General features: G+C 38.2%; 1 protein-coding gene across 1 annotated transcript in view; it reads left to right on the top strand.

Annotated features, from left to right (window-relative positions):
* The first annotated feature begins 564 nt into the window (after positions 1 to 564).
* The window catches only part of LOC126752253 (developmental protein eyes absent), a 28,535-nt gene continuing 2,250 nt past the window's right edge, over positions 565 to 26,849 (top strand). The window contains 4 exon segments of the mRNA XM_050462927.1: positions 565 to 929; positions 11,370 to 11,416; positions 24,891 to 25,403; positions 25,405 to 26,817. Coding sequence (XP_050318884.1) covers positions 858 to 929; positions 11,370 to 11,416; positions 24,891 to 25,403; positions 25,405 to 26,817 — 2,045 coding nt within the window. The 5' untranslated portion in view covers positions 565 to 857.

Here is a 26,849-nt window from a genome sequence, read left to right as displayed (position 1 = left end):
GCCACGCTTTATGCTTGCACAAGCAAATACAAGCAAAGCAAACAAACGGACTGACAACCGGCTAGTTGCCAGCTTGCTCACACACATAAGCCAGTCGTGCGCAGGCACTCACAGACACACATACATGTGTATACAACGAAAAAGAGCAGTTGCTGTACAATAAATGTCAACACCTGAGCGATGAGGCGCTGATGGCGTTCGCGCAACATCCCTTCATTCGTGGTTTCATGCGTCAGTGTGTGTGTGTGTGTACGTGTGTGAGCGTACAGCTAAGCCATAAACCAGTTTCTGAGTCGCTGATAGAACACTCAAAGCAAGCAACACTCACACAGTCACCAATTGGAGTGCCCACACACACACACACGAACTCATTGGACGACTTGTAGTCACCCCACCACACGACCACCATTTGTATGCCTGCTTATTGCGCTTGAGTTTGTACTCAATGAGTGGAGTGCGGCACTCAAGTGGTTTGAGTGGTTTGTATTTTTATGCCCGCGCCGTTGGGCCAACGCAACCACTGGCATTGGCGATATTGTTTTCCTTTTGTAACTGGCACTTCAGTACGTTCGAGCATCTCAAAGCGTTATATGCGGCGCAAAAGTCGGTTGTGTTGTGTGATGTGTGCACTCTAAAGGCGTGATTTCGTTGCCGTCATTCTCAAGTAGAAACATTTAACGCAAGTTGAGAAATTAAAAAAAAAAATACTTGTATTACGATAAGCAATATTATATTATAAAAAATCATTAAAAAACCAAATACCGTTATTTAAATGCCGCGCTTTAAGTGCTCACGTATTTGATAAAGTGTTAATTAGTAAGAAGAAGAACGCGGCAGTTTGATAATATCACCGGAATATGGTCACCCTAATGCCATACAGTTACTCTGCACCGAGATGTGGGCTAATTGAAAAAATGATTGAACCTAAGGTACCTAAAATATGATTTTCCAAAATATATCAATTGATTTAAGGCCAAGTTACGGGAAAGCTTTGAAGGCGATAGTTTTTAGCGCAGATACATTTGTAATATTCAAATCCATATAAACTCACTATGAGGAATAATGTGCATAAAATATATTCATCAAACAAGAAAAAACGTTAACTTCGGTTGCATCGAAGCTAAAATACCCGACACAAGTAATGGAGTTTCCATACAGGAACTTGATTTTGTTTGATCAGTTTGTGTGACAGCTATAAGTTACAGTAGTCCGATCTAAAAAATTTCTTTGGATATTGTAGTGTGGCTTTGCATAATAATCTATGCCAAAGTTCATGAAGATATCTCGTCAAATAAAAAAAAAGTTCTACAAGAACTTGATTTTGATCGTTCAGTTTGTATGGCAGCTATATGCTATAGTGGTCCGATCCGAACAATTTCTTCGAATATTGTAATGTTGCTTTGGAAAATAAGTAATGCTGAATTTGGTGCAGATATCTCGTCAATTAAAAAACTTTTTCATATAAGAACTTAATTTTGAACGTTCAGTTTGTATGACAGCTATATGCTGTACATATATCCTATTTCTTCCGACATCAGTGGTTCCTTGAAAAATAAGCAGCTTCTTGCAAAAAGAACGTATGCAAAAGTTGCATTGGTTCGCGAATATGGTAGATTGGTGAACATGGCTAAATCGACTCAACTTGTCACGCTGAAAAATTATATACCGTCCCCGAAAATGCAAAATAACTTAACTTCACTTTTCATAAGTTTGCAGGCGAAGGAAAAACGATGTAATAGAAACCACTCATATTGAAAAAAAGTGAGTTTTGGTTATAAAATGGTTAAATTTTGGTTATATGTTGGTTATATATTGGTTATATCTGACAGCGGAAGCTGAAAATTATATACAACACACATAATGTATAACAGTTTGTAGTGAATCGTTAGCAATAAAAAACTCAATTTCGATATTATTATTGATGATACGTTATTTTGCATTTTATGTGACGATGAACATATGTATGCTATGTATCTTCATATTTTTTAGGGTCTCAGACGTTTCTTTCTTATTATTACAAATTTCATGACAATCTCAATATACCCTGTTCAGTGTAAAGAAATATCAAAGAATTGAAATTTCGTTGGTTTAAAATTTTCCATGATTATTAAACGATGCTGATTTTTTTATCTCGAATGCATCTTCAGAATTATTTTAGAAAATCTCAAAATTTTTTAGTGAACAAAATATATTGTTTAGGAGTCGAAAGGTATCTATGTAGGTATAGTACAAATCTTCTTCGACTTAGATTAAACTCTACATTATATATTTGATTAAACCATAAGCTTTATAACATGAATAGTCAGAACTCTTAAAATCTTCAGAGCTTCGTAAACATATATGTATTTAATGTATAGGACAGTAGAATGGATGTCTGATCGCGTGCCTAGGGCTTGAGGAGTAGCATTGTGAAAAAAGGATTGTTTACAAGTCAGTATAATGGTTCTCTGATCTATGATAGCTTATAGTTTCTATGCATTCATGTTTGTAGGGTACGTTTGATTGAAACTTAGATTAGGTCATGACTTCATGAATAAAAGCAGGTAGGACTTTGTTTATAATTACTATGATCTATCTATATCATTCCCTGGAAAGTGATTGTAGGATAAAGAATACCTCAAAGATTTTGTGAGGGATTGCTAATATTGAGCTTTACTCGGGATGAATGCATCTTTAAATATATGTATATATTTTTTGATTGCCTTTAGTATCTTCTTTAAAATGGGCAACTTGAGAATTTTCGCTCGCTAAAGCCTCAGCAATCACATTTTCGGAGAACCAGGAGATATAGCTGAAACTGACATCAGCCGCCTAAAAAAATTTGTAACAGCCTCAAAACACTTACTTAAGTGAGACCCTTGTTAGACATGGTCTTTTAACCTATTCTAACCTAACTTAAAACCTTGTTTGATATTTTTTCAAATACCTTACTTGAGAACTACTGAAATCTTAGTCAAATAAAATAAAAATTCATTATTTGAGCAAGTTGGTTTTTACTTTTTTACTTCACGGCTTAAAGTCTGAGATTCCTTCACGTTCTATTTGCTGATCTTCTTTAACAACTTTTCAAATCGCATGCAACACACTCAAACTACGAGCACACAAGTGCCACCATTTAATTACCTTCAGCAACAACAACTTCATGCGTAAGTCCTCAATAGCATAAACAAAATCTTCAACTAATTGCTAAATTGCTCGAGTGAGTATTTGTAAGCGCTTACATGGCGATCGAGCACAAGCGCATTCGGACTGCAGTCGATTGAATTTTATGCCCCTTAATGAGATTTGCGAATGTGGAAAATTTTACTAGAGCATAAATTATTGGAAAGTTATGACGATTGTGTGAAGCTTTTACACTGAGAAAAATATTTGAAAGATATGCTTAATTGGCTTCTTCATGAGTGCATAATTTTCGCGTGAGAATTTGATAGTTTTACGGCTAAAAGCAAGTTAATTGCATCAAACGCTTATCTTGGCTCATTAAAGCATTTGTTCTCGTTAACAGCATGTCTGAGAGAGTATAAAATGTAGTCCATCTAAACATCACTGATGTTTGTAACATATTCGGAGTATACGCTAGTCATCAACCATCAAATTGGTCTTTTCAAAGGATAATGTTTTCACCAAATCCTCGAGGTAAGATTCCAAGAGATCCAAGATTGAGAAACGGGAGGCTGGTATTATAAGCTATACGAGACGAGAGCCATTCTTATTATATGTTTATTGTATGCCAGTTATCAATTTGATGGACTTTTTAGAACATTATGTTGTCCTCTAATCTTCGAAGCAAGTTTATCAGAATCATTAATCAATTCGGAACCATTTCCAGAACTCAAAGATTACCGCTCCAGTGCTTGATCATCCTCATTTATTTAGTCTCTGGAAGATAGAGATCAGAGCTAAAATATGCAAATATATTATCCTCCACCAGCACTAGGCTTTTGGGATTCACGTTCTACCAATGATCTTTCAAAATTTAGGTGTTTCTTTGAGAGTCCATCGACTTGCATTTAGACGATTTATTAATATGTAGTGATGTATGACTGCTGACAAGGATTTAGAAATAATTAAGGGACTGATAAATTATTAGATCTACAAGAAGTTATTTTCTGTTAATTTTTAGTTTATCATCCATTGATTCCCATCAATATATAGATGATATGAATTTCAATAATTTCAACCTTTTTAAGGCCGAGGGTGCCTTAATTATACTAGACTCCTAAGTTAGGTTAGGTTGAATGGTCGATCCTAAGAGTGATCTTACTTGCTTAGCTTGTGGCACCTATAGCTCCCATAATATGCTCAATTTAAGTCTAACAGTGAGCTTATAAAGATAGCTCGAGCTAACTCCGAACGATGTCTACGCTGCAGTCGAGAGCTTCCCCAAGCAGTTTCTGCTGAAATGTTTTCGCAGAAATTATCACTGCAGTCACCTGCTTGGAGCGGAACCGCTACCTAGTAGCATTAAGTGGTCCTTCCTCAACTACGTCGATGACATAAAACAATATGCCGGTCAGACCTCGGACACAACAAACCTCAGACATGTACTGATTGCCATTCACAGTGGAGTCATTAACAACTTCGCCGACTCCCTCTCAGTGAATGGCGTACTTGGAATTAAACCAACACACTTTGCAGACGAAGAGTTCGAGTTGCTGCGGGAATCGTGTAGCAGATTAAACTTTTACTGATCCAGAATCAGGAGTCTCCGTATGTCACTAACCACTTTTTTGTTTACCCTGCTAACCCTACACATCTGACATCCCTCTCCCTATGTTCCTACCCCGTCGAAACTGCACGCTTCTTGGGTTTACCGCTGGATTACCTCGATGACAACTTATCTAATCCTTACCATCCTAACGGAGATTAGGTACCTGTTACAACAACAATGGATCGCTTTGTGTCGAACAAATTTGTTGAGGCGGCTAATATCAACCTTGGCTATGCCTCCTGGTTAGGCGAAGGTATGCAAAAGCTGGATAATGGAGGCATGTTTTCACCTCACCTTCTTCCATACAACTTTCTTTCTTATATGAGAACCGAATATTTGAAATTTCTCATATCAGATTTTATATTTAGGACTTTTGTTTTGTAGAACTTTTTGAGTTTACTTTTAAACTTCTGTTCTTGGTAGAGTTCCAGTTATTCTAAAAACGTATTCTTATAAGAATAGTCTTAAATCAGTTAAGTGCTCAAATTGGTTGGCTTCATTTTAAGTCTGTTTACAACATAATTTTATAGCTTTCACTCCTCATTCCATATTCCTTGGAGTCTAGTAAAAAATTGCTCAATTATTTTGTCGTAAATTAAAGATTTAAGCATCGCGACTTTAATGATGACAAAACCCAAAATATGAAGTGAAAGAAAATGGGATGAAAACAAATTTAAAAACACTAATTCTCAAACATGTTGACACGGTGGCATTAATCAATTGGCGAGCAGCTAAAGATGTGACCCAAAATTACAACAACAACGTGAGAGTAATACGCCAGAGTCTGAAGATACGTGCATACATGTGACACACAGAAGAACAAACGCCAAACAATATAATAAAAACCAATAAACAAACCATAAAATGATAAAAACATAAAAGCGAGGTAGTGGACAACAAAGAAAACACAAGTAAAGAGCAACAACAATAAAATCAGGGAAAAAGTTACACAAGTGGCAAGTGAAAGAAGAAATAAAGGCAGGCAGCACACACAACAAAAACTGACAACAATAATCACAACAACGACAAATCAATATCATCAAGCGACAATAAAAATTCAACACACCATAATTTTTGATTGTCAAAAGATGGCTTCGCAGAAGGCACGGCAAGACGGAGCGAAAACGAAAAAATATTGAGGAAAAATCAAAACTCCATGAAATTCACCTTATTACGCGACGTCGTTGCACATTGTAAGGACGGTAGGCGCGTTGGCGAGTGACGTAGCAAAGGTTGGTTGACTGGCGAGTGACGTCGCTATGGCTGAACGACAGTCATTTGGGAGCGCGCGGACCCCACGCTTATGCGCCTGTAATTTATGATTCAATTCTCGCGGCGATCCTTGCGTGCAACGTGCAACCACAAGGCGCAACACACGCGGCCGTCGGTGTGTGTGCCGGGCAATTAACGTAAACTCACCACGCATGCGCCGCAGCACAGCGCAAGCGCGTAGTGGCCAGCGAAGATGCGATCGTGCAATGTCACAGGAATGCTGTGGCGATTAGCAGCAGCAGCAGTCGACAGAAAAATTGTCACGCAAGCAACATAATTCAAAATTAAAGAATTTAAATAACTCTACACCGCACAGGCGAGCGAGAAAAAATGAGAGAAAAAAGGCGAGCTGACTAACTATCGATCTTATCAGCGCCGAACAACACGAATGAAATCACCAATAAAACAAACCAAGTGCACAGCACATAGCATTAAGAATCACACAAATAAAAAAACAAAAACACACACATGAAAAAAGAAAGACTACAACAAATTATCAGTGCGCGCTGCGCCCGAAGAAATCGGGTATAATAATAAACCGAATCATAAGCCGTAAAGACAAAAGCGATTACGATCGCGCACAAGGAATTTTAGTTCGCTGCAACAACGCTTTAGCAGGCGACAAAAAATTCCAACTTACACACAAGTATGTATATATATCTGTCTGTATGTATGTTCGTGTGTGCGTGCCTCCATTTGTCCAAAACTAAGAATAAAATCAGCTAAAGAATGGTTTGCCAACAGGTATTTGTTGCCACATACTACACAGGATTGTTGTTGTTGTTGGCTGCTGTGACTGACTGCCGTGGGTTAAGGGCTGCTGGGGCACTCGCTGGTCTTCCCCAGGCAGGCATTGGTTGTTGTTAAATTAACGTGCCTCTCGTACGCGCTTGCGCCATAAATTAGTTGACAGTTAAATGTGACAAACACGAGATGCTGTTGTGTTCTTAAAACAACCACAATAAAATATTATTAAAACAATACTTACATACATAGCTAAGGATTAGCTATTGAAAACTCACTTGTGAAATGTGTTGAGCTTTTGGATGGACTTTAAAGTATGAAAGCTCTCTTTGCACGATTTCAGTTAAAAGTGTAGTGCTTCAGGTGCGACTTTAGAGTATAAAAGCTCCCTTTGCGAGCTTTCAGTGGAATGAGTTGAGTTTTAGGTACGACTGTAAAGTATGAAAGCTCTCTTTGCGAGCTTTCAGTGAAATGCGTTGAGCTTTACGTGCGACTTCAAAGTATGAAAGCGCTCTTTGCGAGCTTTTAATGAAAAGTGTTGAGCTTTAAAGTAAGAAAGCGCTCTTTGCGAGCTTTCAGTAAAATGTGTTGAGCTTCAGGTGCGACTTTAAAGTATGAAAGCTATCTTTCGAGCTTTCAGTGAAATGTTTTCAGCTGGATGTGAAAGTTGAGCTTTCTTCAGCTTTCAGTGAAAAGTGTAGATTTTTGATTTAAAAGTATCAAAGCTCTCTTTGCGAGTTTTCGGCAGTAAGTTAATGGACGTATTGCCTACCTGAAGCATAGAGCTTTCGCGCTGAAATAGCAGACCATTGAAAACTAACAAAAAACCGTTTATCAAGCTAGATTTTCAGAAAAAAAAAATGAACGTTTGGAACACATTTTATTTTAGTGACTTAAGTTGTGAAATCTTTACTAAACATTTTTTGCGTTATTCTTCAAACCATCCTCCCAGCGTTGCTTAGTGGCAACGCCACAAACTAAATTAAGCAATATTTTCATCGTTTCCCGGTGCCAGCTTCTTCCATAGGCCAGTACTCGTACGCTCACACTAACCACTGGGTGGTCGCGCACTTTCTGTGACGTCCAAGCTGTCGAATGCCTCCCGTCGTTCGCCAAGTAACCTTTGTGGCCAACTCGCTTTAGGGCCAAAGAGGCGCATGGGGTTGCGCATGCGCAGCAACAGTATTGACTTGGCGGCAATTTCGTTTTGCTCCAGTGAAATTCAATTTCAATTTTAACACCGTCTAGTTGCCTCTGTATTTGTGCGTATCAATGTAGGTGGGTGTGCCTTGGTTTGTACAGCCATGCAATCGTATAAAATGCACAGTTATTACAAAATTTAATTGTTACACAGTTAACCGGTGCGCAGCTCATTAATTTCAGCTGCCTTCGTTACACTTTTAACACGCTGCATTTACTGCGGCGAGTTTCAGGTTAATTTTGACTGATGGAACTCGATATTTTGGACTGACGGTTGTTTTTACTTTCTTTTTGTTTTAATGACCCTACTCGGTATTGCTGATATTAGTTAGGTACTTACACAGGATTATATGTTTTAGGATCTAATTATATACATATATAGGCACTGAGGTCAAGAAAATAGTTCTTTAGCATACCAGAATGAAAAATTTAGTGCGTACGACCAAATTGAGCAAATTTGGTACCACTATCATTTGTTTAAAAGGAACCTTATAAAATATTGAAGATAGATATCTCAGAAACTTTATGTATATCTCTTAGATAGTGACGGTTTGGCAAGTATCGATTGTGGGGTTATACTCTTCAGAGTTAGTTAGAGCAGCATTTTAAGCTGCCGGACCCTACAGATTTTAAGCATTTTTGCTACTGGGAAAGTCGCGGAACTAGCCCCAACTGTATCAGCAGCAGTGGTGAGTGTCGCCAGAAATAAACGAATTCACTTCTAATGTGTGCCAGGCCACAAAGGTATCGAGTGTCTATGCGACGATCTGAACCGGAGCAGGGCAAGAAAAATGAAAATTCCATGGAACGATCGAACTGGCCACAAAACTGCAAAAGTTATGTGTAAAACGGTAGATCAGAAATATAAAAAGTTCCTACTGGTACTCGATAGAATGAAGTGTAGGAATACGATTGGAATACTCACCGTGCACAGTCTGGTGGCGGCACAGAAGAAGACTTTAGAAAATGACAGAACAGGGCTCCAGGGAAACAGTGGAGCATCTCTTGTTTACTTGACACGCATTGGCAAGGCAATGTTTTAGGCATTTGGGATCTCACGGCATGAGACACTTCAGGAGGTATCATTAGTGATGCCACAGAGTCTGTTGAAATTCGTGTCAAGCATACAAAAGGATGATAACTTCTCATGAACTTCTTAACGGAACTCCAACCAACAAGGGACCGAAACTGGTCTATGTGTAGCTCATAACCTAACTTAACTAATTCGAAAATTACACACCTACAAACATAGCTAACCTGTTGGTAGAGTTTTAGATCAAATAGCATTTCTTGACAAAATTCGGTTTTAATATCCAAGAAAGTTGCCATCTAGAGCATAACATCGATGCAAGCGATATCCCATAAATTAAGCTAAAACTTACCGTTCCAAACGAGGTTAGATCATTCGCAGTGGAACCATTAACACCTACATCGAATCCATTTCAGTGATTGGCGTATTTGGAGTCAAAGCACTACCCATTGCAGACGACGAGTTCGAGGTGCCGTGAGAATCGAGAGTGACTCTTACGCAACTTCGTTCGAGATACTGCAGCAATTAAACTTCTATTTATCCAGATTCGACACTGACTTATCAACTATACGTCCAGCGTGCAACGGGTCCCGCATGACACTAACCACTTCTTTGCATGCCCTGATAACGCTACACATCTGACACCCCTCTCCCTATGGTCCGACCTCGTCGAAACAGTGCGTTTCCTGTGCTTACAGATGACGTCGATGACAACTTATGTAATCCTTACCATTCTAAAGGTTACTAGGTAACCGTTACAATAACAACAATATCATCTTTCATAAATTGAAAATCATTTTTGTAGCACGATTGTTTTATACCTTTATTTAGGTAGTCGAAAAGTCTCTTCGCATTTCTAATCAAGTTTTAACTTACTTTTTTATATTTATAACAATAAATAAATAATCAAATATGTACCATTTTGTTCGACCACTTTTGAGATATACGACTGCAACGACATCTATTGACAAAATACGAAAAGACTTTTTCGACTACCCAATATTTAAAGAAAGTTAGTCAAAATATAAACGAAAAATTTATTACTTCCACAGTGAATTGTAATTTATGCAATAACGGTAAATTTCGGAAGCATTTTCATTTACTTTATTTAACGCATTTAATGCTTACGTTTCCACACGCCAGCAGACACATGAAAAATTCCCACGATTATCATGTGCTAAGCAATATAAATAAAAGTAAAACTATTATACAAAAATAATAAAAAAAAATTACGAATTTACATAATAAACGCAAGGAGCAGACATTTATTTAGCAGAACGAACAAAAACCACCGAAAAAGCAAAAATACTGAAAATCGCAAAATATATTGACGCAACTGGTGTTGGGCGCTGGCAGGTTTATGCCTATAACATACCAAAATACAAATATGGAAACTTACCATATACATATGTATGTATATATATATTTATGTTTATGTATGAATATATACATATATAGTATATACATATGTATATACTTATAACCTGAAAAAGTGGTCAGACAGAACAGACTGACTTCAGCTTTCCAGGAAGGCAACCAAACATCAGCAAAAATCAGTATCATTACTAAAAAAAAAATAATAAAAAATATAACATCTATATACATATATATTTTTATGTATGTAATTAAAAAATAAATAAATGCATTCTCGCACAGAATTGAAGTGAGAAAATTGATAAACAAAATTAAGCAAATAAACTTGCATTTAAAGGCACAAACTCGCTTGGCGCTAGTCAATGCAGAAGTCGCCGCTTTAGAAACAAAATAAACACAGCAAACAATTAAATAAATTAATGCGACAAATACATAATACACAAATATACCGTTGGCATATAAACAAATGCAGTCAGGCGCATTTTGTCAGCCACTTGCGCGCTCGAAAGTCAGTTGAGTGACTGCCGTCAAGGCGAAGGCGGTAGCTTCTGGTGTTTTTTGTTTTTGTAAATTCGCCTTGCGCGCTTTTGTTTACGCCCTGCGCACAAATGTAAACGAAAATGCAAGGGTTTATGCAAGCATTTATACAATTTGCTTTTTATTTATTTTTACACTGAAATATTTTTATATTTATAAAAAATAAACCGGCGAAGGCGATGGGAACGCTTAGGCGACGGCGTGAGCACCTATTGCGGTTTTGGCTTTGTTTTACTAAATACAATTTGCCGATGCAACAGTAATTGCATATGAAAATTATAAATAAATTGTGAAAATTTGTGATTGTTTCCTTTTGTTGTATACTGTTTGTTTAGATTTATATGTGGACCTTATATTTTTTATAAATGATTCCTGAAGTCGTTGAGGTGTTAAAAACTGCCAATAGGCACTCAATACTAATTATGTATGGTATATTTTATTACAGTTATTCGAATTTTAGCATTTTTTCTTATTTAAAAATGTAAATATTTTTTTTTGCAGGTCAAACGTCCCAAAACAGAGCACACGGATACAAATGAACGAAATCGGTAAGTTTACTATAAGAATTCAAATTTCAAAAAGGGGTTTCATGGGTTTTCTAATATAAAAAACAGCTCTTTTCAACAATTGTTTTCTCAGACAAAAAAATGAAATATTTTATTATAGTTTTTATTGTTTCAAACATTCACTATTAATAAAAAAAATTCTGAAATTTTTAGCAAACAATATTTTAAACTCGGCCATTTCCGGTGAGCACTCGGAAAAAAAATGCACCCGCGTTGGCAGAATAACTCCTTATAAGGACTTGGACGAAAACTAAAAACTGGATTTTTGGCAAGCATTTTTACAAAAAAAGGAAAATTTCAGTGAAAATTTCGCATTTGGTTTCTTTCGTCCAAGTCTTTATCTTGTATCTCAAAGACCTGTGTAAAATTTCATGAAGATCGGTTGAGTAGTTCTAGAGAAATCTCGCCAACCGACTTCAAAAACACAGTTTCGAAAAAAAACACGTTTAAAGACGGCGCACTTAGCCTAGCTAGCCTCGAGCGCACAAGTTCTCAAGGCTGTATCTCCGAAATATTACTCGGATTAACTTGAAGACTTAGGACAATATTCTAGAGGTGTTGTAGTATTGAATAAGACGATAAAAAATATCGATTTTTTGAAACCTGAAGGGAACGAATGCTGAACTCGGTTAAAGTTTCAGGTATTTTAGGGGTTACATGGATTTAGTAAGTATAAATAATATAGATTTGAAAAAATAAATGTTAAACGCCATGGAAAGATATGCTTGGAAATACTCTTTGATTAAAAGCGAACGAATTCTCAAGTCGGTTAAAGTTTGAGGTAAACCCATGTAGCCCCTAAAATACCTGAAACTTTAAACGACTTGAGAATTCGTTTGCTTTTAATGAAAGAGCAGTTCTCCGGATATATTTCTATGGCGTTTTAAATTTTCTTCAAATCTATACATTTGTATGAATTTCCCCCTTATACTAGAATATCTCAGCTAGGAAAGAGTTTTCGCGATAGCATTTTCAACTACTTGACATTTTGATTTCCTCTTAATACTTTTATATTTTTCTTTTAATATGCGATTCGTAGTAATTGTTATGTCTAACCACAGAAAACCAGTCTGTCAACAATTCGGGATGATTTGTAGAAGGAAAGCTGTGTAAATACATACTACGTTATATTTCGCTTTTCTAAAATAGTTATGTTACATAGATTTCTTCAAATCCATCGTGACACAGTTCAAAGTCTTCGAATTGAAAATTTGTTATCAGTTCAAACTGTCAGAAGTGCCTAGAATTAGAATTTTGTTGTTATCATTTCTAAAGAGATTATTTGCCTAACAACTTTTATGTTTTAGCTCTTTAATGAGAGTTCAAAAATGATAAAACCAAAACTGTAAATGAAGCGTGATACAACAGCTGCTTTCGATTCGCCAATTCTGAGCTTACTATGTTTCTTCTCATGTTTTGCTTGTCCACAAATTTATGTATGAAAGTTATGACAACATTATCCAGTTGGACTCAAAACAAGAGAGTAGGCGTATAGGGATTTGTTTTATAATAGGAGGAAGCATCGAAAGCCGGAGTGTACAGCCCCACACTAATTCGCTAAACCTTACATACGCCCATCTCATTTCGACCTCGCAAGACCACTGGACAAAGTATTACTTAATGGGAAAGAGAAAGACTTGAAGTCTCCTTTATTTGAGGGACTGACTGACGCCAAATCCGTTGAAAATATCTCAATCTTGTCATAATTAGAGCTACCGCTTCGCTGACAGCTTTCCATTTTACAGAGGACTCGCACATAAGTGCAGTCAATTTTTCCACCATGAGTTTACCTTTAAGTGTGGTTTTCAGCTTTTACCTTATACTTGAAAACCGAGGGCAATGATAGAGTATGTTTCACTCTATACACGTCGGACAATATGCACTAAATTCATGACGATATTTGTATACAAGTATGTATTGTATTGGGCCCAGTATGACTGAACACATTACCTTTGCTATTAAAAATCTTCGGCTGGAACGCACACAACCTTAAATTGCCAAAATTCTAGATAAAGCATTATAGATTTTTTTGCTTTACATGTTGTATTTGCCAAGTATTCCTTGAATTTTAGACTTGAGTCCACTATTACACCAAAGTACTTCAACTGTGGCCATGAAGTTATCTCATCTTCTCTTATGGCATTTTCATACATACATGTGCTTCACTTTTCCCGGAGCTTATGAGCAAGACTTCTGTGTTCTGCTCAGCCAGCTTTAGACTCATGATAGCAATCTATCGGCGCAAACCTTTCATGCAGCCATTGCTTTTAATCTCGAGGTCATCCAGATGTTAAGCGCCTGCTACTATTATGATGTCGTCCGCATATGCGATTGTTTTCATATTTTTTAGGTGTCCTCGTACATCAGGTTCCATAGTAGTGCTCTATTGGTATACCATCTATTCCAGGCGGTTATGGATACCTCATTGAAATGGTATAAAACTTTGTTATATGCTTTCATTGTGCGAATATAGTACGTCGTTTACACGAGTTGTTTGTTCTATTCGCAACTCACCAAATTTTGAGGAATCGAACATTAAAAATAATGTCTGAGGTTTTTGGTGTTTGACCTCTAATATTTGGTAGCTTTTATTCATGTTTGACTGTTGATTGTAGATATTTACTTCTTCTTATTTACGTTTTCTGAAATATCAAAACCGGGAAGTAGAGTAAAGAATAATATTTTTTAGGTAATTTTGGTATTCTAGAAAAATTGAAAAGAAGGGTAAAGAAAAATTTTTCAGATAATTTTGGTATTTAAGTTACATTTTTCTTGAATAATCAGCGGTCATCTTTTTCGTGGAACTTTTTTGCAGTCTTAATGTCTCGCACATAAACGAAAAACTATATTTTTCTAACAAATATCGATTAAAAAATCCGTAAATAACAGTCAAAGTGGCACCTAAAAAAATTTTTTTGGTGACTTTAATTATTTTACAATACAATTCACAGCTTAAAATCATAACATAAAAAGCAAACCACTTCAAATATTTCCAAAAACCAGCAACACATGAGCAATAAATTGATTTTTTTATAATTATTTCAACGATTATGCGCGCATACTTTTACAGCACACTTGGAAAAGTAAAAACACTTACGACCTTATGAGCACTTAAAACAAATAATATTAATCTCAAATTTGTAAAGAAAAAGTGTAACAAAATGCTTAGAAATTCCACAGAAACACTGCCTGTTCTTTTCACATTTTGCATACGCACACATACACTCACACGCCTACAAAACCAAGCACTCGCCCGTTAAAGAACATGTGTAAGAAATTCATAGAAATTTATGTCACAAATCTTCCGAAACACTTTTCAATTGCTACGAGCACGCACTCGTTGCCGTACTTGTTCGCCTAAGCGGTTTACGAGTGAAATCAGAAAACAAAAAGGACACCAAATAGAATAAATGTAAAGAAAAAGTGTCACACAACCTCAGTATTTTTAACACTTCACGAGAGCCAGGCGTAGGGCATTTAAATAAGGCTAGAAAAAATTAAAGCAAAAAAAAAGAAGAGAATTCTAAGCATTTGAAATGCGCTTAACACTTAACGCCTGCGCATGCGCATACGTTTGTGGAATATACCATATACTATGTGTCTGTGTAGGCTATAGAAACCTGCTGCAGATGCTTCGGCAAGATGCAGGATGCGCCCACTACTTAAGGGATTAGTATGCTGAAACGAAAAAGTTACAATAATGGGGAACGAAGGCGTTTGTCTTTGTATGGGTCATGTGTGCTGTTGTTTAGTTATGTATGTATGTATATATGATAAGATATTTGTATAAAATTCTTAATATATTGTTATATATATGAACAATTATGAGCCGGAGTGACAGAAAAAGTCGAGTACATGTAACCGGAACACGCCTGAAAGTATATCCAACTAAGGTCTGGACTGTAAAAAACTCTATTTTCACACAATTTAATCTTCTTCCTTATTGGCGTAGACACCGAGTTTGAAGGGGTCTATCATCCGATGCTTTTGTGTCCTCTTCATTGAGGGTGTTTTTTTTACGTGGCGCGTTCCCCACCCAGCGCACAAACCTGGGGAGTACTTCTCACTTTAGTTCGCCTTCAAACGGACGTTTTTTGGCTTCCCAGATGATACTTGGTCTAAGCTCGGAAGTCGTGAGCTGCTTGAGCCGTATGTAAATAATCGTTTTTAGCAACTTCCAATTGAATGGCGTTCAGAGAACTTTCCTCGCTTGCGTGAACTTCTACACATGGCTCCATACTCCACACAATTTATTACTAATCTTTATTATCGTCTTTAGAATAGGCTCCTCAGCCAATACAAGCATGCCAACGGTTAATTCAATTTCCTATCTACTTGTTATAAGCCTCGGTTGAGATAGAATCCAGTGTCTTCAACGAGTTTTGATTTTTGCGGTTTTGGCTCAATTTTAGAGCGCCATTCCTTAGATTGTTGAACAGTTTCTACGCCATTTTCATAAACTCACCACTAGTAATGCTCTGCTCGTTGAATGTAGGATCCCCAGTTATCTTGTCAGGTATCTCTTTTACGACATCTTCTTAATGTAATTTTGGCAAAATGTGTGTGTAGCATTGACGCTTTTCATACCCAAAACATTGCCCAAAACATTAACCAAAATATGTTCAGTCGATCCATAAGAGATCTTGAGCTCCTCTGTTATCTCTAATATGACAACATCGCGATTTTCAAGCACCGTTTTTGTACCTTTATCGGTGATCGTGGTTAACAGAGGTGGATGGACAACTCGCAAGCGGCAAGTTTTCGATGATATCACGACCTTCACTGAATGCTTTGTGCTACTGAAAAACTTGGGTTCGTAAAATACTAGACACTCCAAGATACTCTGCAACATTTTCAACAACAACGTAGCCGGGATTGCATCGGAAACACAAAATTTCAAAAAAAAAACAAGTTTCAATGTAAAAATCACCAGACAGATCTTTCGGGTTCTATATAAACTGCTTCCAAACACACACTAATTGACATATAGAGATTATAAACGGTTGCACCAATCTATTAAAATATCGATCTTTTTTTGTCGATTCGATTAACGCGCTGTAGACCAGTCCGGGTCAAATTTGATCAGATCTTACATATAGCAAATACAAGCATTGTACAATTATTCATAATATACTAGACTCCAGTAGAGCAGTCCGGGTCAAATTTGATCAGATTCAACATATAGCAAATACAACCATTGTACAATTATTCATAATATACTAGACTCCAGTGGAGCAGTCCGGGTCAAATTTGATCAGATTATACATATAGCAAATACAAGCATTGTACAATAATTCATAGTATACTAGACTCCAGTGGAGCAGTCCGGGTCAAATTTGATCAGATCTTACATATAGCAAATACCAGCATTGTACAATTATTCAACATATACTAAACACAAAATTGGTAAAAAGAAATATTTATTCCAAAAATGTTAGTCTGGAAACGCTTCAAAAATATTTTTAAATTTTTTTTTTATTTTTAAAATTAACAAATAAGTGTCACATCCATGAAAGCTGCAACAATTATTAATTTCTCACAATATTTTACACGAATGTAATAAGCATTCGGTTTCATTTATTTTACGCACAGCTGTATTTTCATACAAAAAACATAAAAATAATAATAAAAGTCCTCAATAACTCTTCATTAGCTATTAAATTTCACCTAACTAAATTAATCACCGCCACAGCTCTATACATACTTATGTATGTACATACATACAAGCGATAACATGATTATACAAACACACACATATACACAATCACGCATAGACTAATGTTGCTTGTAACCAAATGAAGCCGTACAATTTTCCCACTCATATTTCTGACGCTTTGGAGACATTTATTGAATTTCATTACAACAACAAACAGCATTAGCTACGGCACCTATGCATCAAATTACAACAACAAATGGCAACAACTAAAATATGATCGAACAGCGGCACGACAATGAACTTCATTTATCATCGAACAATTATGCATATTTACATACATATGTATGTATGTGTATCCATATATGTAGAAGTAGCGCACGAGACAAACACAGCCGAGCAGGAAGGGGGTACAGAGTGCAGGCCGGCAAGCAGCTGAGCAGAATTGAATCAAACGATTGTCAGACCAATTTTAGTAGCAAGAAAAACGATGTCAGATATTTTCCCATGCTCATCGTTTAACGGTACCTATTGATATGTATGTGAGTGTGTGTGTAAACGGAGCGCACAAGAGTCCACCTCAACACCCTTTCTCCCACATTGCGGCAGATGACAAATTTCATTCATATACGGTGACTTATGCAGATTGCTCAGTTATGTAATTGTGTGTATGCATATAATTATGGATGTATGTATGTATGAATGTGTATTTGTGTGCTTGTGTGCTTGCCTCGTCAACCACACGCCACAGCATGCAGGTGTCAGATTCCATTGTAAAAATGTCACAAGCAACTTTTTTCGGGAGTCTCATTGCCATGTCATTCTAAAATGATTAGTCGTGTTTGTTGTTGGTGTTGTTGTTTTTATCCCCTCAATTAGCTGTAAGTTTCTAATTTTGAAAAATTATAACAAATTTCTTCATGGCTAGCGTCAAACTCTTTCTCGGCGCTCCTTTCCTACTACATGTTGTTATCATTGTTGTTGTGTTAGATGTTTTTTTTTGTTGCTAAAGTGTGTTGATTAATTGTCATATCGCGTAACAGTCAGTTGAATGGCACAGCAGCGGCTTGAGTATCGAAAAATCTTATAGTGTCAAAAAAATAATTATTATTAGTCAAAATGATTTAAATCAGTCATATTTTTTCTGAGAGCTATTTAATTATATATGTAAGTATGTAGTATATACGCGAAATATCTACCAAAAATATTATTGGATATTCAAGGAGTTAATTGGTAGTTGTTTTATAGACTGGTTTTGGTTTAGACTTTGTCGGTATAAGTATGTTCGAATACTCCAATGATCTTGACATCTCTCTTTCGATCCGTCTAACAAGCTCAGCCAGCCTCTTCCGGAAGTACTAGGTATAGAGAAAGCCTGTAGAGTTATATCCATCTACCAAACTCAGCCAGCATCTTCCGGAAGTACTAGGTATATTGAAGTCCTGTGGAGTTCAATACAAAAACTAGGGGGGATACATATAGTAAAGCAACCTTATATAGGCAGGCGGCATTGCTTTCCTTGTTGACACCACAGATTGAGTCTAAGCAAAGCTAGGTGCGCCTTTAAACGATTAAAATGAAGCTTTTGAGTCTTTCTTTTTTGAACCAACAAATAGCTCAGAGCAAATGGAAGTCTATAACGAGCTGCAAGAAGCAAAAGCAGATATGGTCTAGGTATGACAGGATAAAACCAAACGCTTATTAAATAGGTCTAGAAATAGTATAAAAAGACTTACAGATACTAAAGTAAAAGGGTCACTGGTCTTTTGGAGAGCAAGCGCTAAAAATGGGTCTGTCATATAACAGTTTTTGCCGCACCTGCAATCTAGAATGAAATACGGAAACTATTTTGGACTTTCTGTGAAACTCTTTTCCACTTTACTTGGAAACTTTCTCTGGAATACCTTGCTCTATCACAAGCCAGACACAGAAAATTACGCACCTATCAACCATCAAACCTTGAAATGCTGACCACAAAGAGCATAACGGTTAAAAGTAGTTTTATTGAGAACACAAATGAAACGGCATTGCAAGATTATGATGTCCTACGATAGTGCATCAAAATGACGCATCCAGCGTTAATTGTGGCTTTGGGAGCAGCACTAATAAATACCCAACTATTGATATGAGCCTCAACATATTGGTTGAATATTTGGTTAACGTTGCTCTTTTGCTAAAAAAAAGGCGTGCAAAAGCTTCGACCTTGGTCGTGGCTCCTATCTCATCCTCAGTGAGTGTCCTGATATTTTTGAAATTGTAGCTTTTAAGGGTTATAGAAAAATACCAAAAGCTTATTGGAGACATTTTTTCGTGTTATTCATCTACAAAATTTCGACAATGACAACGCTTCTCCTTCGGCCAACCTAATAAATAATTAGTTCCATATATGTATGTATGCTAAGATTTCAAGTAGCCGAAGATAGCTAGGAATTTATTTCTAACATTAACTAGGGGTTTTAAAAAACAAGCGATAATTGATTTAGACATGGCTACCTGTTTTTGAGATCAGGATTTGATTCTGAGATCGTAATCTAAGATTTCCAGACCTCCTTTTCATCCTAAAAGCCTGCTTATTGGTTGGGACCGACCACAAATATATCGGATTACTATAGCATGCAGCACCCATACGAACTTCACGATCATAATCAAGTTCTTGCGTGCTAAACTATTTTATTCGATATATTATCTTTACATCATTTGGCATGGCTTATTGCCCAAGCCAACGGAGCAATCTCCGGAAAGGTTGTTCAGATCAAAATCAAAAGAAAGATCTTTTTATACTCGAAGTTGTCATGCTATTTATGTTCAGTATTGTTTGGACCGTGGAGACTCGATTCGGCGTCGTTCGCAGCAACTCGAACTGACGTATGGAACGACTTGGCGCATTTTACGTTGAGATCTTAAATTGAAAGCGTACAAAATTCAGCTTGTGCAAGAACTGCCCGACCAACCTTCCCAAGCGACATCGTTTTCTACGGGCTCTTGAAAATTTCCAAGAAAATCCGACGTTTTTGAGCCAAATTTTGTTTCGCAAATAGGCCCATTTCTGGCTCAAAGGATATGCACACAAGCAAAATTGCCGCATTTGGGACGAAGAACAACCTGAAGGGATTCTTTTTATCCAGAAAAAACAAAGGTTTTGCGGTAGTTTGTGGGCCGGTGGAATCATCGATCTATATTTCTTCAAAAACGATGCCGGTGAGAACGTTTCCTTCAATGACGATCGTTATCGCGCAATTATAACCGACTATTTGATGTCTGAAATTGAAGCTCGTGATCTCGGCGACATTTGGTTTCATCAATACGTCGCCACTTGCCACATATCGCATCAGTCAATGGATTTATTGAGAGAACACTTCGGTGAGCAGATAATTTCACGTTTTGGGTTGGTCGATTGGCCAACAAGATCAAGTGATATCACATCGTTAGACTTTTTCCTGTGTGGCCAACATTAGAAAGCGATAATCTTCAAAAAATAAATGCCAAATAATGTTCTTTTGAATGATAATAAACATTCCGTATTAGATTTGAAGTTTCTGTGTTTTTTCTTTTCAAAAAGTAGGGAACCTCGAAATGGATCACTCTTTATAGGAAGCCTTTTATGAACCACTCTTTACATTTATGTAGTATCCAAAATTATTTCAATCAACCTGACATGATATGATGTTTAGCGGTCAACGGTCAATAATTTCTAACTGGAGTTATTATCATCATCATCATCCAGTTGAATGCATAAAATTATCCGCTAGTGGTATAGTACCGATGTATACAAAATGTGTATGTATGTATGTACATATGTATGTCTTTGTGTCTTTGTACATAAGTACATATGTTTGTATATGCTTAATGTCACTTAAATTTATAACCGTCATCAATCGACTTTAAATACAACTTTTAGACTTCACTTCATCTTCATGCATATATTATAGGTTATAGTACTTGTATCTCATATAGTGTATAGTGGAAGGTAGAAATAATAAAAATAAAAAAACTAAAATTATTTGTGTATGCCTTGTGGCAAATTTCGGCCAAAACGGCAGAAGATAAAAAGGCAACATTTGCCGCGCACATGTTCACACGTGGTCGCCAGCGCGGCACGGTCCAGCCAAACGGGCAACGGATCAAGTCAAGTGTGTCGCTAAATGGGACCGAAGCAGATGATTAGGATGCGCAGAGTTTTACAATTTTTTATTGTAATTCTGCATAGTTTCGCCTATTTAGTTTAATTTTTTGTGCATATATATATGTGTGTGTAGAAATGTATACGTGAGCCTGTAGGCTCTAAAACCGCCGCTAGAGGCACTTGACAGCAATCTAAGTGTGCGCCCACGTATAAATACATACATACAAATAATCTACAACACATCTGCACATAGCAACATGTGTGTTACAGTATTTCACCGTTTTATTTTCGCTCGGCTTAAGGATGGCACACTTGACTTTTCTGCTGGACATGCATGTTTCAAGTGTTTATTTTTAATTTCCTTTTCAGGCTTTCCATTTCGTTTAGTTTTTTCTCCACGCCACTTCACTCTTTGTGCGCTATGGTTGTTGTATTTATTTTATTATTGTTAGTGTTGTTAGCGTTTATGTTGATTTTTATGTTTGTGCCAAGAGTTATTGATTTTTTATTGCTCATTTTCGTTGCCGTCGTTGGCGACATCTCCAGCGTTTTGTTACTTTACTTCTATCCTTCCCTTTGTTTTATTTATTTTTTTTTCTATTTCTTTACGTTTAACGTTTAAGCATTTTATTTATTTTTATTTACCATTCTTTGTGTCCGGTTTTCTCATAGTTCACTGCCATTCACTAGCAATTCTTGGAACTCTGGGTAATAATTCTTTATTAGCCCATTTGGCTTGTGGGACTTCAGCTCACATTAAGTCCAATTTGGTGATTTGTCTGTAGAGTAGATCAAAATGAAAATATACAGATACGAGAGGCCTATAAAATATAAACAGTCAAATTATTTGATTACTTATTTGATAAATTCCATTAAAATGTTAATTAAGCGCTTAGAGGAATATATTATACTTTTAGCGTTGAAGAATAGTATTGGAAAGATGAATATAGTTCATTGAAACATTTCTAAATCGAATGAAGAAACTGTAATCCCACTCGAGGGATATATAGCTTTTGAGCCTTCTTCCTAAATTTTTATCACAATATTACTAAAACGCTTACATATTTGGTTTTCGGTTCTGATCTGTAACTTAATCCAGATCTGGAACCATAATTTCTCAAACTCAGTGTTTCCACCAAAATAAAATTGTAAAAAATTGATGTTTTGAAAAAAATGTAACCGGAAAGAATATCCAACTAAGATCTGAACATACCTGAAAGTATCGGGTGATTTTTTAAGAGCTTGATAACTTTTTAAAAAAAAAAAACGCATAAAATTTGCAAAATCTCATCGGTTCTTTATTTGAAACGTTAGATTGGTTCATGACATTTACTTTTTGAAGATAATTTCATTTAAATGTTAAACGCGGCTGCGTCTTAGGTGGTCCATTCGGAAAGTCCAATTTTGGGCAACTTTTTCGAGCATTTCGGCCGGAATAGCCCGAATTTCTTCGGAAATGTTGTCTTCCAAAGCTGGAATAGTTGCTGGCTTATTTCTGTAGACTTTAGACTTGACGTAGCCCCACAAAAAATAGTCTAAAGGCGTTAAATCGCATGATCTTGGTGGCCAACTTACGGGTCCATTTCTTGAGATGAATTGTTCTCCGAAGTTTTCCCTCAAAATGGCCATAGAATCGCGAGATGTGTGGCATGTAGCGCCATCTTGTTGAAACCACATGTCAACCAAGTTCAGTTCTTCCATTTTTGGCAACAAAAAGTTTGTTAGCATCGAACGATAGCGATCGCCATTCACCGTAACGTTGCGTCCAACAGCATCTTTGAAAAATACGGTCCAATGATTCCACCAGCGTACAAACCACACCAAACAGTGCATTTTTCGGGATGCATGGGCAGTTCTTGAACGGCTTCTGGTTGCTCTTCACCCCAAATGCGGCAATTTTGCTTATTTACGTAGCCATTCAACCAGAAATGAGCCTCATCGCTGAACAAAATTTGTCGATAAAAAAGCGGATTTTCTGCCAACTTTTCTAGGGCCCATTCACTGAAAATTCGACGTTGTGGCAGATCGTTCGGCTTCAGTTCTTGCACGAGCTGTATTTTATACGGTTTTACACCAAGATCTTTGCGTAAAATCTTCCATGTGGTCGAATAACACAAACCCAATTGCTGCGAACGGCGACGAATCGACATTTCACGGTCTTCAGCCACACTCTCAGAAACAGACGCAATATTCTCTTCTGTACGCACTGTACGCATTCGTGTGGTTGGTTTAATGTCCAATAAAGTAAACTGAGTGCGAAACTTGGTCACAATCGCATTAATTGTTTGCTCACTTGGTCGATTATGTAGACCATAAATCGGACGTAAAGCGCGAAACACATTTCGAACCGAACACTGATTTTGGTAATAAAATTCAATGATTTGCAAGCGTTGCTCGTTAGTAAGTCTATTCATGATGAAATGTCAAAGCATACTGAGCATCTTTCTCTTTGACACCATGTCTGAAATCCCACGTGATCTGTCAAATACTAATGCATGAAAATCCTAACCTCAAAAAAATCACCCGATATATCCAACTAAGGTCTGGACTGACATCTAAAAAATAAACTTTCATGAATTCTAACTCAAATATTTGTTATCTCTTAAAGAGGCTCCTTTTGAGCCAATACAAGTATACTGACGCTTAATCAAGTTCTCCATATACACACTTGTTATAAGCCTCGGCTGGGATCGCTTTCAGTGTCTTCACCGAATTTTAGTTTTACAGTTTCGGTTAATTCTTGAGATAAATTTTTGAACAGTTTCATCTTCTCAAATCCACGTCACATCACTATTTTCTCAAAGGCATCATTTGATTAACGAACTCTTAAATTCTTAAGAATCTCTTTTGCGAACTCGACTCCACGTCAATGTTACAAGCCTCCGGTAAGCTCGTTTTAGTGTCTTCAGCGAATTTTGATTTTGTTTCGGCTGATTCTTGAGCGTCAGGCGCTAAGTTCTTGAACAGTTTCATCTTCTTAAACACACGTTTATCAACAGTAATGAAGTCTTTGATGAATGGACTCTAAACACTCAAGCATCCTTTTAGCGAACTCCACTCCACGTCGTTTTTGCAAAACATTCCGATCACTTGGTACGAGTCTAGCGATGAAGCACTGAAGCAAAACATAAACCAAAAGGTACTTAGATCCAAATTCAGATCCAAAAGCGATGTTGAGATCCTCTGCTGTCTCTCTGATGGCAACACGACGACTTTCAAACACTGTTTCTTTAACTCTTTCGATGCCATTCGTCGCCATTAACCGAGATGGTTGAACGACACGCATGAGATGAGTGTCGATGACTTCACGAACTTCACTGAATGCTTTGTGACACTCAAATACTTGTATTCGTGGTAAAGTAGACTTCCCAAAACACACATATGTATATTGACGTATGAGGATAAAACTGCCCACGAATTTAAAGAAGGGTTATACCATTTTAGGGATTTTTGTATCCATTTGGCTTATGGACGCAGTTTGAGGGGACTAGTTCGAGTCAAATTTGGTCAGATTTAGGGAGTAATACTTGGGCAGTGTGTTATATAGCTTAGCGCCGCTTATAACTCTAATGTAAAGTTGAGTTGTATTACTTATATTGGTCCTTTCTTAATTCATACCAATAAAACAAAGCCCACATACCGTAAATTTCTAAAAAAAAATATTATTTTCTCTATTCCAGCCTTTGTTCTCAAACCACTGCTCAATCGCCGCATCATCAGCAGCAACAGCAACATCAACAACAACAACAGTCACAGCAGCCTCAACACCATACTTCACAACTTCATCCTCACTCCCTGCCACATACACAGTCGCCGCTGGGCGGAGCTGGCGCCGCTTCCTCCGCTACGTCCGGTCAATGCAGCCCACTGACGCTGCCACCACAATCACAGCCGCTGCAACCAACAATCACTTCGCTGGCGTCACTCAGCGGCCACTACAATGCGGCGCCCAACCTGAATTCAAGCTGCAGCCTATCAACCGGACTAAGCGCCTACCCTTCACTTAACTCAGCTGCTGCCGCTTCATTCACGCAGTCGCCCGGCAGTAGTTTCTCCACATATCAGCATCCACACGCGACGGCTGAAGGGGCATCGAGCGGAGTCGATGCTACAACAGGTCTAAGTAATGCGGGAGCTACAGGCGCGGGACGACATGGCGACTTAGGTGTTGGTGTGGCTGGCAGCGGTGGCGTAGGGAATGTCGCACTGGCTGCCAACTGAAACGCATTTGACATCTGTAAAGTCGGAGAATCGCAGTCCGGGTCTAAATAATAGCGGCGGCAGTGGTGGCACATCTAATGTGAATGCTGGCGGCGCTGGGATTGAGACGCAGTCTGGGCTGGGCGGTAGCAACGCTGCACAGTTGGATGGCGGTAGCGTAATGACGGGCAATGGTGGCGTGCCAGCCAACAGCTCTATCTACAGTTGCTCATCGGTCGGTGTCAGCGGTTTGAGTGGCATGGAGAACAGTGTGGCGGGTATTGGTACAAACTCCTCCTCCAGCGCTGCCATGGCGGCGGTGAATTCATCAGCTGCAGCAGCAGCTGCGGCGGCCGCATACGACACCAGCAAACACGATTATTACAATTACTATAACAGCATGCAACAGTATACGCCACCCTTCTACTCCACCTACGGCACACCCTACACAACGGCTGCGGCGCGTGCCGCTACCAAAATTGAACCCAGTTCGCCGTACTTAACTTCATCGTACGCCACTGCGGCAAGCAACAACAATTCCTCACAGCTCTACCCGACCGCTTACGGCTACAACAATTTCGCGCAATTCGGCACTGCAGCAGCAGCGGCGGCGCAACAGGACTATAGTGGCTACTACAACGATCAGTACGGCAACTACTACAACCCAGCCAGCTACTCACCATACGCCGCCGTCAGCTCGCCCAGTTCCAGTGCTGCCAGTCATGGCTTTCATGTGGGCGCTTCCAATTTGTCCGAGAGTCCCACAGACACGCACTCGACCACACCGGTGTTGCATGCCACACATTCACCGCATTCGCCGCTGCCGATCTCACCAAATGCTGCCGCGGCAACGCTTAGCACAAACTCCACGGCGGCCGCGTCGGCGGCACATGCCAAGAGCACGCCCACCAGCAAGAGTGGGCGCTCGCGTGGAAGACGCCATCAGCAGCCGAGTCCAACGCGCAGCACCACATCAGACACACCGAACAGTGATGCAGCCAAGCCGCCAGAACGCGTCTTTATCTGGGATCTGGATGAGACGATCATCATTTTCCATACGCTACTCTCCGGTTCCTTCGCCAATCGCTACACCAAAGACCAAAGCACGTTGCTGACGATCGCCTTCCGCATGGAGGAGATGGTCTTCAACATGGCCGACACACATTTCTTCTTCAACGAAATCGAGGAATGTGATCAGGTGCACATCGATGATGTGTCCTCCGACGACAACGGGCAGGATCTGAGCAATTACAATTTCGCGACGGACGGTTTTCATTCCGGTGCGCCACCTGGCGCTCCGCCAAATCTCTGCCTGCCGACCGGCGTGCGTGGCGGCGTCGATTGGATGCGCAAACTGGCGTTCAGATATCGCAAAATCAAGGAGATCTACAACACCTACAGGGGAAAGTGAGTACCGCTATTGCGATCACTAAAGAAAT

Source organism: Bactrocera neohumeralis, chromosome 3 (genome assembly GCF_024586455.1).
Source record: "Bactrocera neohumeralis isolate Rockhampton chromosome 3, APGP_CSIRO_Bneo_wtdbg2-racon-allhic-juicebox.fasta_v2, whole genome shotgun sequence".
In the NCBI taxonomy this organism is placed as follows: domain Eukaryota; kingdom Metazoa; phylum Arthropoda; class Insecta; order Diptera; family Tephritidae; genus Bactrocera; species Bactrocera neohumeralis.
The sequence above is the reverse complement of the archived record's forward strand: the minus strand, read 5'-3'. Positions and strand labels throughout refer to the sequence as shown.